This window comes from Puntigrus tetrazona, chromosome 15, assembly GCF_018831695.1.
Source record: "Puntigrus tetrazona isolate hp1 chromosome 15, ASM1883169v1, whole genome shotgun sequence".
NCBI classification, from domain to species: domain Eukaryota; kingdom Metazoa; phylum Chordata; class Actinopteri; order Cypriniformes; family Cyprinidae; genus Puntigrus; species Puntigrus tetrazona.
This window is the reverse complement of record NC_056713.1, coordinates 12,773,305-12,785,781: the sequence shown is the minus strand read 5'-3', so window position 1 is coordinate 12,785,781 and position 12,477 is coordinate 12,773,305. Positions and strand designations below refer to the sequence as shown.

The 12,477-nt window shown below is 36.4% G+C and overlaps 1 protein-coding gene across 4 annotated transcripts; it reads left to right on the top strand.

Moving 5' to 3' along the window:
• The first annotated feature begins 2,996 nt into the window (after positions 1 to 2,996).
• Positions 2,997 to 12,477, top strand: scn3b (sodium channel, voltage-gated, type III, beta). 4 transcript variants are annotated; one of them, XM_043259414.1, is made up of 7 exons: positions 2,999 to 3,302; positions 3,592 to 3,690; positions 5,142 to 5,311; positions 5,404 to 5,638; positions 7,408 to 7,546; positions 9,613 to 9,694; positions 11,335 to 12,477. In XM_043259414.1, the coding sequence occupies exons 2-6, from the start codon at positions 3,636 to 3,638 to the stop codon at positions 9,674 to 9,676; spliced, it is 663 nt and encodes a 220-aa protein (XP_043115349.1). In that variant the 5' UTR covers positions 2,999 to 3,302; positions 3,592 to 3,635; the 3' UTR covers positions 9,677 to 9,694; positions 11,335 to 12,477. The 4 variants fall into 4 exon arrangements, with proteins under 4 accessions (XP_043115352.1, XP_043115351.1, XP_043115350.1 ...); XM_043259417.1 differs by lacking the exons at positions 9,613 to 9,694; positions 11,335 to 12,477 and adding an exon at positions 5,892 to 5,968 and having other exon boundaries at positions 2,997 to 3,302; positions 7,408 to 7,545; XM_043259415.1 differs by lacking the exon at positions 9,613 to 9,694 and having other exon boundaries at positions 2,998 to 3,302.

Here is a 12,477-nt window from a genome sequence, read left to right as displayed (position 1 = left end):
AAAAGCTGAAAAGAATCCTTTCATTGGTATACGGCGAACCAAAAGGCAGCTCATGCCTGCCAAGCTTCTGCAGACTCACATAACAGCCTCAGTGTTTCTTGACCTACTCAGCATGCAGAATGTTTCAGACATTACTTTTTTCTGAGAGACATGCAAGTCATCACTGTGAAGCTGATATCATTATTCGGAAATGTGCTTATTTGATCAGTGACCTACAATTTAAATGATAAACGTCTTCAGAATTTTGCCATTTCATATATAAAATGTATACATTTGCTAAAACTTTTACATTTTCAGCTTTAATTGAGGAACCCTAGGTTTTTATTGAAGGCGTATTAACTAAACTCAGATTTCTGGACTTTAAGGTAAGAGAGCCGTTTCATTTATTATTTTGAATATTGAATATTACTATTTTCAGAGCTCAAATTGAGGGGGGATGGCATCCCCCTGGTTCAAAACAAGACAAAAATCATCCCCTAAGTAAAACACCTTCCCTTTAGATTAATAATTCATATTATGTAACACCTAATATGCGAATGAAATGTCAAAATTCTATACTTACGATAATTCACAAACAAAATACCCTAAATACCCTTTTAATTTCAGGTTTAAATTACAAATCACGTTTTTACTGAAGTCTTCCACTTTAGGACTTTCAGTTCGGAGCGCACTTTCATTTATTATTTTGAATACTATGAATTTATTGAATATTATATACATTTTCTGAATTATTACATGGGCTTTGGGCTTTTACTCGTACACTGTAATGTTTTATTATTTCGATTTAGTTTTTCATTTTAGATTTTCAGATTTAGAGAGCAAACAATTTTATTCTTTTAAACGTTATATTATAAAGAGACAAGCTTTTATATTTTTCATACAGGCCTACGGATATTAATAAACAGACTCACAGGGTTTCGCTCTCTGCATTACGCTGGCCCTGCTCTATCCACACTGTCATTTTGCGTTGTTGTTGCCATGGTTTCCCTGCATCGTGGTTATAGCAACCAGCAGGCCTGCCATTTTTAGTCTGTGCCGAGACCAAGCCTGCTGGCAACATCTCCCTCGCTAAGCAGCGCACTCCTGCTATTGTATTACAGCTCTGTACAGATGAACCTCGTTGAGAGACATCCCTTTCAATCCCTTCCACAATTCACTTCTTATTTCATTGTTTCATCAAGAGTCGGAATAGATTGGAAAGCATCTGGCACTGGTGGAAACAAATGGTCTCTGTGCTGTGTAAAAATCATTTCTAGGTCTGTGAGCCATGTGTTCCTTCTCTTGCTGAGAGGTCGGCATAATAAAGCAGCCATAATCCCAATGATGAAATCTGTAATCCTGACTTTTGGACTAAGCTTCACTGGGTTCCCATACATTACTACTTTAGCAAGATTAAATCACCGTCTTTCACATTGTAAGATTAGACACAAATCTTACGTTTGTGTTGGTATCCAAACAAGGATCTAATCTCAACAAATTATCCTTCCCAATGGTACTGCAAAGAAGAGGAATCTGTTTAAAAGAAAAAGCAAGACGGGAGTAGATGTATACCGTTGCATATTGCTAAGCCTTGGTGAGCGTAAAGACATAGCATTTGAAAACTGGACGGATTACTGGAGTGTCGGAAAAATCCTAATTCTCAGATGTTTTCCATTAACAGTACAAAATAAGGGCAGCTCTTTAACTTAAAGGCAATAGTGAATAGATGAAAATGTACTCACTCCCAGGCCATCCAAGAACAGATGTGACATTATTATTTGCTCACCAATGGATCTTGTGCAGAGTGAACGGGTGCTGTAAGAGTGAGAGAGAAACTTACAAACATGTACGTTTTTTGGATTATTGTGACGTTTTTATTGTGACTCTCATTCTGACGGCACCCATTCAATGCAGAGGATCTATTGGTGAGCAAGTGATTTAATGGTAAAGAAACAAACTCCTACAATGGCCTACATTTTTCGCCAAATTAATTTTTTTGGCTAAGCCGTTTCTTTAATGTCTATGCTGTCTGCATGTTTTGAGCTGTTATTTTGTGATCTCATTTAAACATACGGCACACATTTTAGCTCAAAAAGCCATTTTGCATTTGTCAGTTTCTTCAACAGTCATCATCTATGTGCTGACAGCAAACTGGAAAGGTTAGATTCGGTGTGACTCATGTAATAATTGCAGTAATTGTGTTGAAGCTGTTTCTCCGACCACGCGTAGGTTAAGTAGGACCAGCGTGTGGGTTTGAATGATGAAATGCGGCTTTGGAGCGGAGACAATTGAAGCCTCTGGATGCACACAACTCATGATGTGTTGTTCTCGCTAGGGTTGATGGATGTTGTTTATGAGGAGAAAAGAGACAAGCGCTGATGACTGAATGATGAATGCTAATGTACGTTTTGAATTTGTGGGCTCTGATGAAGCTTCGGCTTCAAATCTGTCTCTTTCTGTTGCATAAGTTGCCAGGACATGAGGTCCCCACTGCCACCAATAAACAAATCACTTACTGCATCTGCCTTGAATGGTACAATCCAGTATAATGGAGATTGGACTAGTCTGATTTTTTGATCAGTTAATACAGTTTAGGGTGAGTTCAATTACAATTGCACCGATACAGTTCATTGAAAACTTTAACATTTATTTAAAAAAGCGGGGGAAAATTGTCATACTGTATGGAGCAAATGTAACACAGTGAAACCTGCCATTAAATATTCTATAATAGCTAAATGAAATAATAATAAGAATAATAATTAAAAAACTAAAAAGGTAACATGCAAAAACACGTAACCGTTGTTTCGGCGAGCCAATATTGTGATTCAAAAGTTTATTAATTATACAATTATAACATTTTAAATACGTGAAAATTGCAACAAAACGTTCATGAAATATATCCTGAAACAGCAGACTTCTGTCGACACGTTTTAAGAAAAATCACAGCTAAACAACGTTTGTAGAAGTGAGTTTGAAAGTAGAGCCAGCGGCGCATGCGCACTGAGCACGTCTGTCATGAGTAAGTGGCTACTTAGTAAGAAAACAAAGACGGGCGTCTGTTATTCTACGGCTGCGGTAGACGACGGTTTGACGATGGAGCGTCTGTACTGCTCATGTGGGTGCAGTAGGGCACAAAGGGAACTTCCCTGTCACTGACCTCTATTTAAAAGAGCTTGTTGTGGATGCGCCGAGGTTTTTTTTTTATTCCTCGCGAATTTTCTACAGGAATCATTAAGATCCACAGGTCTTTATATTCACGCGCATCACCACGGAACGGCGGCGTCCGCTTCTAGTAAAACACGTTTACGGATGACTGCTCCCCGGTAAGAAATCCCAAACTTTCTCTTGAGAAACGCGACCCGCGGAGCTGTGCGAAACATCAGCTCCGAGTTTGCCGTTACAGTGCGACGTCTCTCCGTCCAGCGACGTAAACATCTGAAGTAATGCAATGCAACGAGTTAACCGCACGCGATTGGGTGCCGTCCGTGATGCTGAACGCGCATTCAGTCGGAGTTCATCTCTGAATCTGAATGTTCTATATACACGTGTAAACCTCCTTTGGATAAAGTTAGTGACGGGTTTTCTTTTATCTCTCGTTATTAATACTTGCAGGAAGACTCAATCTAGGACGCCGCCCTGTTGTTAGATCTCCCAGTATGTCAACAGACATGAGGCTCGTGCTGCATTTGCTATTGCTCTTCATCCTTGCTGGTAAGTGTCTAGAAGATCTAAATGAATAATAGTGAAGCACTGTTATAGTTTTGTCATTTTAAAATAAGGAAAGTAAATGCTAGAGAGATTGTGTTTTGCAAAGTTAATTTATTTTTCTTTTTCAATTTTAGACCATGGAAATTGTGTTAAATTGATCATATTAAAATAATGCTGGTGTCTAGAATATTTAAATGAATAATTGGAATAATAGTGAAGCACTATTATAATTTTGTCATTTTAAAATAAGGAAAGTAAATGCTAGAGTGATGATGTTAATAGTGTTTTGTTTAATTTTTTTTAATTTTATAGCATTAAAATGTGTTAAATTTTATCATATTAATAATAAGGATGTTTATATGTGTGTAATGTGTATATAATGATACCCGTGTGCAGTATACATTTGTATTAACATGCAATTTTTATATTCTTATAAATTATATATAATTAATATATAATATAAAAATACAATAATATGAAAATAACACCATTTTTATTTAAATATGTACATGCATGTGTATACATAATAAATATACACAGTATACACACACAGATTATGTACATAAAAACCTTTATTTTGCATGCAGTTAATCATGATGAATCGTTACCCAGCACTAATATATATATATATATAAAATCATATATCAGCACATTAGTACACAAAATGCTTGAGGTATGTGAAGTACTTATTTGAGAGTCACACATTCACATATCTGTTAAAAACAAATATAATCCCATACAGAGACGGCAAATTCAGCTCTAATGGGCCCCATAAGTGCCAATGACTCACACCGCTTCTCCTCACAGATTGTGGCAGTCTGGAGTCATCTGAACATTTAGAGATTTAAAATAGACTTACATCTACCACTAACCTTGCATTCTTTAATGATAAAAAACCCCCAAAACCTTGCATTCTCTGACTAGCGGTGAAATACGTCACAATTGGTCATCATTATTATACATTGTCTGCATTACGGGACGGACAGCTACATTCGCCGTTTCCATTGGCCCATATGACCCTTCAAACAGAAAAGGCGCGATCAGTCTTGACAGCTTGTGCTTGAGGCTGTGAGTTATGTAAGATGGCCTCCATTTCAACAGTGGCAGAGAGGTTATGTTCGTAGTCGAGCTAACACTCAAGAACAATCTTCACCTCGCTGAGGCTTCTGCTCAATGGGGCGTTCTCTGCTGCCAATACTGAGCAAGTGTCTGCAGCGATAAGGTATGTTTTTTTTTGTCTGAGCGGGAGTCGGGAGTGCTTTGAGCTCCTTCTTCTTCCCGTCTCTCTTTCTCTGGCGCTCTCTTGAGAAATCTCTGCCTCAGATTTAATTGACCTCCAAAAAGTGTATGCAGATTGAAGCTACGTTTTTGGAAAGGTGTTAACTTCTTGATTGGCTGTCCTACATGATGATGAAAAATGCAGCGCGTGTGGTAATGCTGTGTGTTTTCCGCAGTTCAGGAGGTCAGGCTGGTGTGTGTGGACGTGGCTTCAGACACAGATGCCACCGTAGGCAGTGCTATGAAATTAACCTGCATCTACTGCATGAAACGAGAGGAGATCTCTGCCGAGACCAAAGTGGACTGGTTCTACACCGGTTCTGCATCAGATTACAGAAGAATGCTTGTGAGATGACCCCTTAGCTTTTTGCTGCGTATTATTGTATTTAAAGATGAGCGTATCTGAGACAAAAAAAAACAATCGTTTCCTCCATGCAGATCTATCAGTACAACCGTGAGCCGCAGGAGCCAAAGAACACAGAAATGTATTGGAAGGGCCGTCTGATGTGGATTGGCAGCAAGGACCTGCAGGACATCTCCATTAGCATCAAAAATGTCACCGCAAATGACTCTGGCACGTACGAATGTGAGGTGTCACGCTTCTTTGCGTTCGATTCTTTCAAGCATTCCACCACCAAGACGATCACAATTGAACTGAAGGTAAAAATGCAAGGTAAGTGAGCGAACACTCCGCTGGATGCTTACAGTGCTTCGTCTAGCCATATCCGATCTGATTACTTCATCTCTGCAGTATGCTTTGGATGACTGCGCTGCGGGCCAATTCCAAACATGCCGCAGCCTAAAAATCAGATACCGTTGACCTCAGTACAGTGTCCTTCCTTCAATATAGTTCAACTGTGTCCTGATGTGTTGTTTGTGTTGTGCTAGTAATGCTGTGCTCTGTTCTGTTTTTATTGTTGTTTAAGCCTACTTATTGGAAGGCAGGAAGTTGTTTTCAGGGCTTTATCTAAGCAGCCACTTACCTCTCTATCTGTTGTAAGGGGTAATGTAAAGATTCTGGTTTGTATGCTATTCTCTGGATGCCTGAGATTGCTGAATGCGGAGTACTTCCTCTCACTTCAATCGAATATACTTTACCTAATGTATATTTGTCTATATTTAATCATGCAACCGCAATGCATCATCTCTATCTGCGAGTGTCTCGGTTCGCAGATAGAAATAGACAATGTTGTATTTAAGTGGTGGGTTTAGAGGATATTTTGAATTGCAAGTAGCCTTCCAGAACCACAAACTTACAGTACAACTCTGCTTTTACATTCAGTGCCATTTAGATCTGTTCACTGCAGTGCATAAGACATTTGTAAAGATACTCTTTATAATGCGATCACTGGTCCTTTTTGACAATTGTACAATATTTTGTAGCACTTGTTTTGCATAGCACTAAAATGTCACATGCGCTGCACTATCATTTATGAATACAGAGGTTCTCACCTTTTAAAACCCATTTTTGAATGCCGTTGATAAATTATTCATGTAATCAGATCAGTGTGGGCGGGCTTCTGCTCTAAAGGGTGAAGCTGAGAACCTCTGACCACGCAGTCATTTTGTGTTCATTTTTAAAAGACAACTTTTACCTGTCTTATAGTATGACATACAAAGTCTCATTGTCTTTGAAGGGACAGCTGATTTGAAGCATCTCAGCATGTTTGTTTCATTGTGTGGTTTTGTGTTTGCATGCAAATGATTTCTTTTAAGGGACAGGCAGAAAAATAAAATGTATCAATTTCTGTCTAATGAACAGAACTTTAAAAGGATAATTCACCCCAAAATGTTTACTTCCCAAACCTGCATTAATGACTTTCTTCTGCAGAACACAAAATCAAATAGTTGTGGTTCCCATTTACTTTAGTTATATTATTGCAATAGAAGTCAATGAGAACCAACACTGAACACCCTTCAAAATAAATTATTTGTAATGTTTCAAAAAAGATTCCATTTCCATTTTTGGTCAAACTACCCCCTTAAATTAAAATGTTTTTTTCTTTTATATTACTATTATTATTATTATATATTTTATTTACATTTTCTTACCAGTAGTTGATTCATTTGGATTTTCTGCAGATCTTCTGTGCATGCAATGCTTTTGTTCACATAACAAAAAATAAAGTGGTTAAAATTGTAATATCATTGTAATATCGCTGAGGTGACTTACAGATGCAATTGGTTAGTTTTCTGGTGACCTGAAATAGCTTTAATGACTCTTCTAATGCATTACAGCAGATCAGCTATATTTTGACTTGCCCACTCATGCATTTTGCACCTTTGTCCTCATTTTCAGTACACTTGAGACTGTCTGAGTCACTTTCTGGATGAATTCATCACAGACATCCTTAGTGGCATCGTATCAGTCCAACAGACCTCCTCTGATTGCTCAATTAATTGCACAAAATTCCCTCTGATTGCATATTTTCTTTTTCTCAGGGAGTGTAGACACCACAGCGCTGTACTCAGAGATCATGATGTATGTACTGCTGGTTTTTCTCACATTTTGGTTGCTGGTGGAAATGATCTACTGCTACAGGAAGATCTCCAAATCTGAGGAACTGGCTCAGGACCCCGCGTGAGTACTACATGATCATGTGTCTTCAGTTACAGTCTGAGAGGACCATTTAAAGGAATAGTAACAAACTCTCAGGTCATTGGAGATGTAGATGAGTTTGTTTCTTTTTCAGTCCATAATTCATTACATTGCTTTTTACAGTGGAAAATGTTATCCTCTGTAGTCATATCAAAATCCAAACTTGTTTTGAGTTCTTTTTACTTCAACAGGGCTTGTCTTGATTCAGACAAAAAGACAATATTTTTCACTGGATAAAAGCAATATTATGAATAGAAGATTATGTATTTTAGCTGGAAATAATAATTTAAACCTAAAAACAACCTGATGGATTTGTTTCTCACAAACAACTCGCAAGATGGTATCCGATGGACTGCAGTTGTGTGAATGATTTGTGGATTATTGTGAGGTTTTGACTGCTTTGACTCTGATTCTGACGGCACCCATTCACTGCAGAAAATCCATTGTGATGCAATGCTAAATTTCGACAAATATGTTCGGGTGAAGAAAAAAAAACTCATCTATATAATGGATGGCTTGAAGATGAATACAGTTGACAAATTAAAATTTTGGTGTAAACTAGTTCTTTGTCCATCAAAAATAAATAAATAATATATATATATATATATATATATATATATATATATATATATATATATATATATATATACATATACATACACATATACATACACACACTAAATTATTCATTATTCAATGCTTTTTCTTGAGATTTTAGGATAAAATATATTTTTATTCAAATGTGACATTTAATCGACGTCGACTAACTTGAAGGTTCAAACATTAGTGATAAATTTAACACTATTCAGGAGACTGAGTCGATTGGATGCATGATAGAATGATAGACTACCATGACACACAAACTCAGGTATGCGCACACACACACACACACACACACACATAGTAATGGGCATAAGTGCTCTAAAAGCATGCATTAGTGTGACTCAATCCCATCAGTCATGCAGAGCATATGGGAGATAAAGCGGTGCCCTGTCAGCCTTACTTGTTGTAATCAGATTCCAAACTGATATGCATTGATTTTACTGTCATTTGACACAGCATTGGGCCTCTCTTTTCTTTCTACTCTTTCTTTACCGCAGTTTAATTTGTTGTCAGCCATTTTTTCTTGATTTGTTTGTAAGTCATATGAATATATGTGATTATATTGCTGTCCTCACTCTGCCAGCAGGAAAAAAAACAGAGATCCCCAAACTTCAGCATCATGTAATATTAGTATTATAGCAATAAATCAGCCCAAAAATAAATTGCCATTGTTTACTTGCCCTGTCATTCCAGACCTGTATGGTGTCATTTTTTTCTCTCTCCAAAAAAGGCATAAGTGAAAAAATAATTATACAGCTTGTCAAACAATAACCACATATTGCTTATTAAGGAATAATGATTTATATTTGTATTTAAATTTATATTATTTTACTTTAAAAAGGTCTTTATATTACACACTGATAACATGCATATGTTAATTTCTTTATTCAAGACAATATATTTTTGTATTAAATTGTAAATTAATCATTTGTTACATTGTAATGATTTAAAATAATGAATAAAATAAATGAAAATCTCTTAACAATGACCAATTGTGCAAGAGCTGCATTAAAAGAAAGTTAGAAACACCATACATAGATCCTGAACAAAATCTTAAGACCAGGGGAAGTATTAAAAGTATTCATATTTTACACTGGTGGATTGTAACCAGGTTGTAAGTACAGTAGTGCTTCAAAATGACAGAAGAAGAAACAGGACGAAGAGCCAAAAAAAATGGAAAATGGTCAATTTATTTTTTGTTTCTTGGTCCCGTTTCTGATTTTGTCATTGTGAAGCAGTACTTACAACCCGGTTGCGATCCACCAGCGTGAAATATAAACAGTTGTAATGTTATGTTACAAGTGTATCTGGAATAAAAAGAGATCTAATTTGAGTGAACACAATCCCTTTAATGTGGTGATGGTAGGAGTCCTGGTTAATTTGGTGCAGCAGTGCACCCTCAACTCTTAGTTTTGCCTTTTTCTTTTGTACCCATTTGTCTACAGGACAGACTACTTAGCCATTCCCTCTGAAAATAAAGAAAACCCGGGCCCCGCTGTAACGGAATAAAAGTCTCACGCTATTACGGTATTTTTGAATTTACCTCTCAATTAGAAACATCATCAACAATTCCCACTCATCCCGAGTAGCTGACTAGAACCCTTCCACCAGCCGTCTGTTTCTCTCTTTCTTTGTGCACATCCTCTCTTGAAGGGGTTATGACATGATTTTTGTATTATTTGTTGTATTATTTTGTTCCTAGAGGTTTGCTTAATGCAAAAGCTTTTGCACAAAAATTGTGAAACCTCATTCCGTCTAAAACGACCTGTTTTAAGGGGCGTGTCAATAATCGGTCACTATTTTTATTGGCTAACATCCTGGAATAGGTATCAGGAACAGTATCAACGTGTGTGTTTTAACAATGTGAGAAAAAGAAGATTTTTTTTTTCTCAGACAAAGCATTAGGAGATCATTTACTTGATGTTTGGGATGCAGCTGCAGTCAGATCTAGTACGGCTTCATCTTTCAACGAATGTTTGTTTCATCTGTCAACTTTCACTACTGATCACAGATTCAAGCGTGTGGACTACGTCAGAAAGTGAATGCATATCTGTATAATGTATCCATTGTAGACATGATTGTAATTTCTATTTCTTTTCTTTTTTTTCCATAAACAAATGTCAGCCGTTAAGCAACTGAACGCCAGTGGGCATCCAAATATATTGTTTAAATGAATGCTTTGTTCATAGTGAGGAATATGCTATAAGCTATGAAACTTGCAGAGTGTTTTAATGTTACAAAGTCCTCTTATATTCCAAAAGATCAAGGCAAACTTGATTTTCCATGTCATGACCCCTTTAACATCACTGGGTTTTTATTCCTATCCACTCAGACACATGGCACTCTTCTGTTCATTGCCATACCTGACCAAGCAATTACCAACTACAGCTAATGTCTAAACATAATTCAATGAGGAGTACAGCCGCGGTAATGCTGAGGTCAGGGTTTGTTCTCTTTGTAAACTTCTTGATCGATGATCGTACATTGTTCAAAGTGATTTGGAATATGAGAATGCATTGATAAATGTGATATGACATGGATCCATTTATTCTGAATTGCACTGCAGTTTTTATTTACTTTTTTTTTTTATTTCTATGCAGCTTCCTGCAGTGTCATCTGATATGTTTTACAAGAATTGGAGTGATTTGTAATTTGAGGAGGACTTTTTGTTGTTGGTGGGGGTGATGTAACACTCCTCTGATTGGGAGAACATTGTGAATATTTTGAGGAATATTATGAGTCGTGTGGAAGTGCAGCTTTTTAAAAATTTTATTACTATTTTAAACTGTCATTTCATTTTATATATATATATATATATATATATATATATATATAAATAAAATTAATTTAATAAAAAAATAAATTAATAATAATAATAAAATATATATATATATTTTTAAATAATAATTATTATTATTATTATTTTTTTAATTAATTAAATAATTGTAATACTGCTTTACTGCTAAATTGTTCTTGTTTCTGTTAAATAATTCCAAAATTTTCCATGTATTGTTTCATTTTACGCACTAAAATGTCATTCAGTGTAACAAATATATATATATATATATATATATATATATATATATATATATATATATATATATATATATATATATTAGGATTTATGCCACTATCTAACCAAATCTGGGAATTGCTTTTTGTTTCAGGTACTGACGATTCTTAATAGCAAGAAGTTTAAAAATGGAGAATAGGCACTGATCTTGTTCTGACCCTCAAAGAGCTGCTCTGAGAAACAAGGAAAGCTGCCAAATCAAATCCCTCTCGTCTTGATAATGTGATGTGTGGAACAAACCCTTGACTGGTTCATTATCTCCCGCTGTCTCGGTGGAGGTCAGCAGTAACACACGTCTAATCTCAGACCGATGAGGATCTGTATGTGTCTGCCCTCAACTTTTGCCTTAGTAGAGACACATACAGCAGCCCGGAGCTGAAGAGCTATCATACTGCCTATACACGCACTTTTCTTAATCAAACGTCAATCATTACCGTCACAACGCCTGTGTGAGCCTTTCCCTCTTTGGTATACGCTCTTCTTACTCTTTTGATAGAAATAGATGAAGATAAGTCTGGATTCCGATTAGACTTGGTTTTTATTGCTGTATTTTCTATAGAAATCCTACTGTCGTATTTTGGGGTTTTATTGCTTTTTATTTAAAAACAACAAACTCCGCTTTGTAACTTTGCAATCAATCATCAGTCAAAACGGTGGCAGGTAAATGGCTGCCGTGAGGAGTGTGATTGAACACACTTGTCATTTGTGTTTACATTGGTCACAGCGGCATTAAAGCAACTTCTTGGGATTGACACTAGCACTAGTCTGAACGGCGTAATTATTACATTATTCCATCAATGGCGGTTTGTACCGAAGCCACATCGCCTATCCTGTTGTTATTGTTGAGTGACGTTCAGCAGCGGCAGAAATCTGTATACGGTAAAAACTCGCTTGACAATTCTACACATTCATTTCAGACTGACTGTGAACAGTCGTTTAAACCAGTAACGCAATCTCTTCAGCTGTCCTAAATAACTGTTTTTATTTACTTTTTTCACTGTTGCTATAATGAATTTATAGATTTGGATTTCTCATGTTTTATTTCTATCGGTGCCGGCTTGCCACTGTTAACTTTGCCTTTTGCATCGTTATATATATATATATATATATATATATATATATATATATATATAGGTCACCATAGAAACACAGCGCTTGCTCTGCCCTGTTATAATGGAGCTGCTCATCACTTGTCAGAGGTTGTCATGTTTATTAAACCAGGTGATGCATTCCAAAA

What these genes read in the sequence shown, in the direction of transcription:
- scn3b (XM_043259414.1), top strand. Translation starts at nt 3,636, where the DNA reads ATGTCAACAGACATGAGGCTCGTGCTGCATTTGCTATTGCTCTTCATC. An exon ending in ATTGCTCTTCATCCTTGCTG is followed by an intron (nt 3,691 to 5,141) that starts GTAAGTGTCTAG and finishes TGTTTTCCGCAG; the next exon opens with TTCAGGAGGTCAGGCTGGTG. An exon ending in ACTGAAGGTAAAAATGCAAG is followed by an intron (nt 5,639 to 7,407) that starts GTAAGTGAGCGA and finishes TCTTTTTCTCAG; the next exon opens with GGAGTGTAGACACCACAGCG.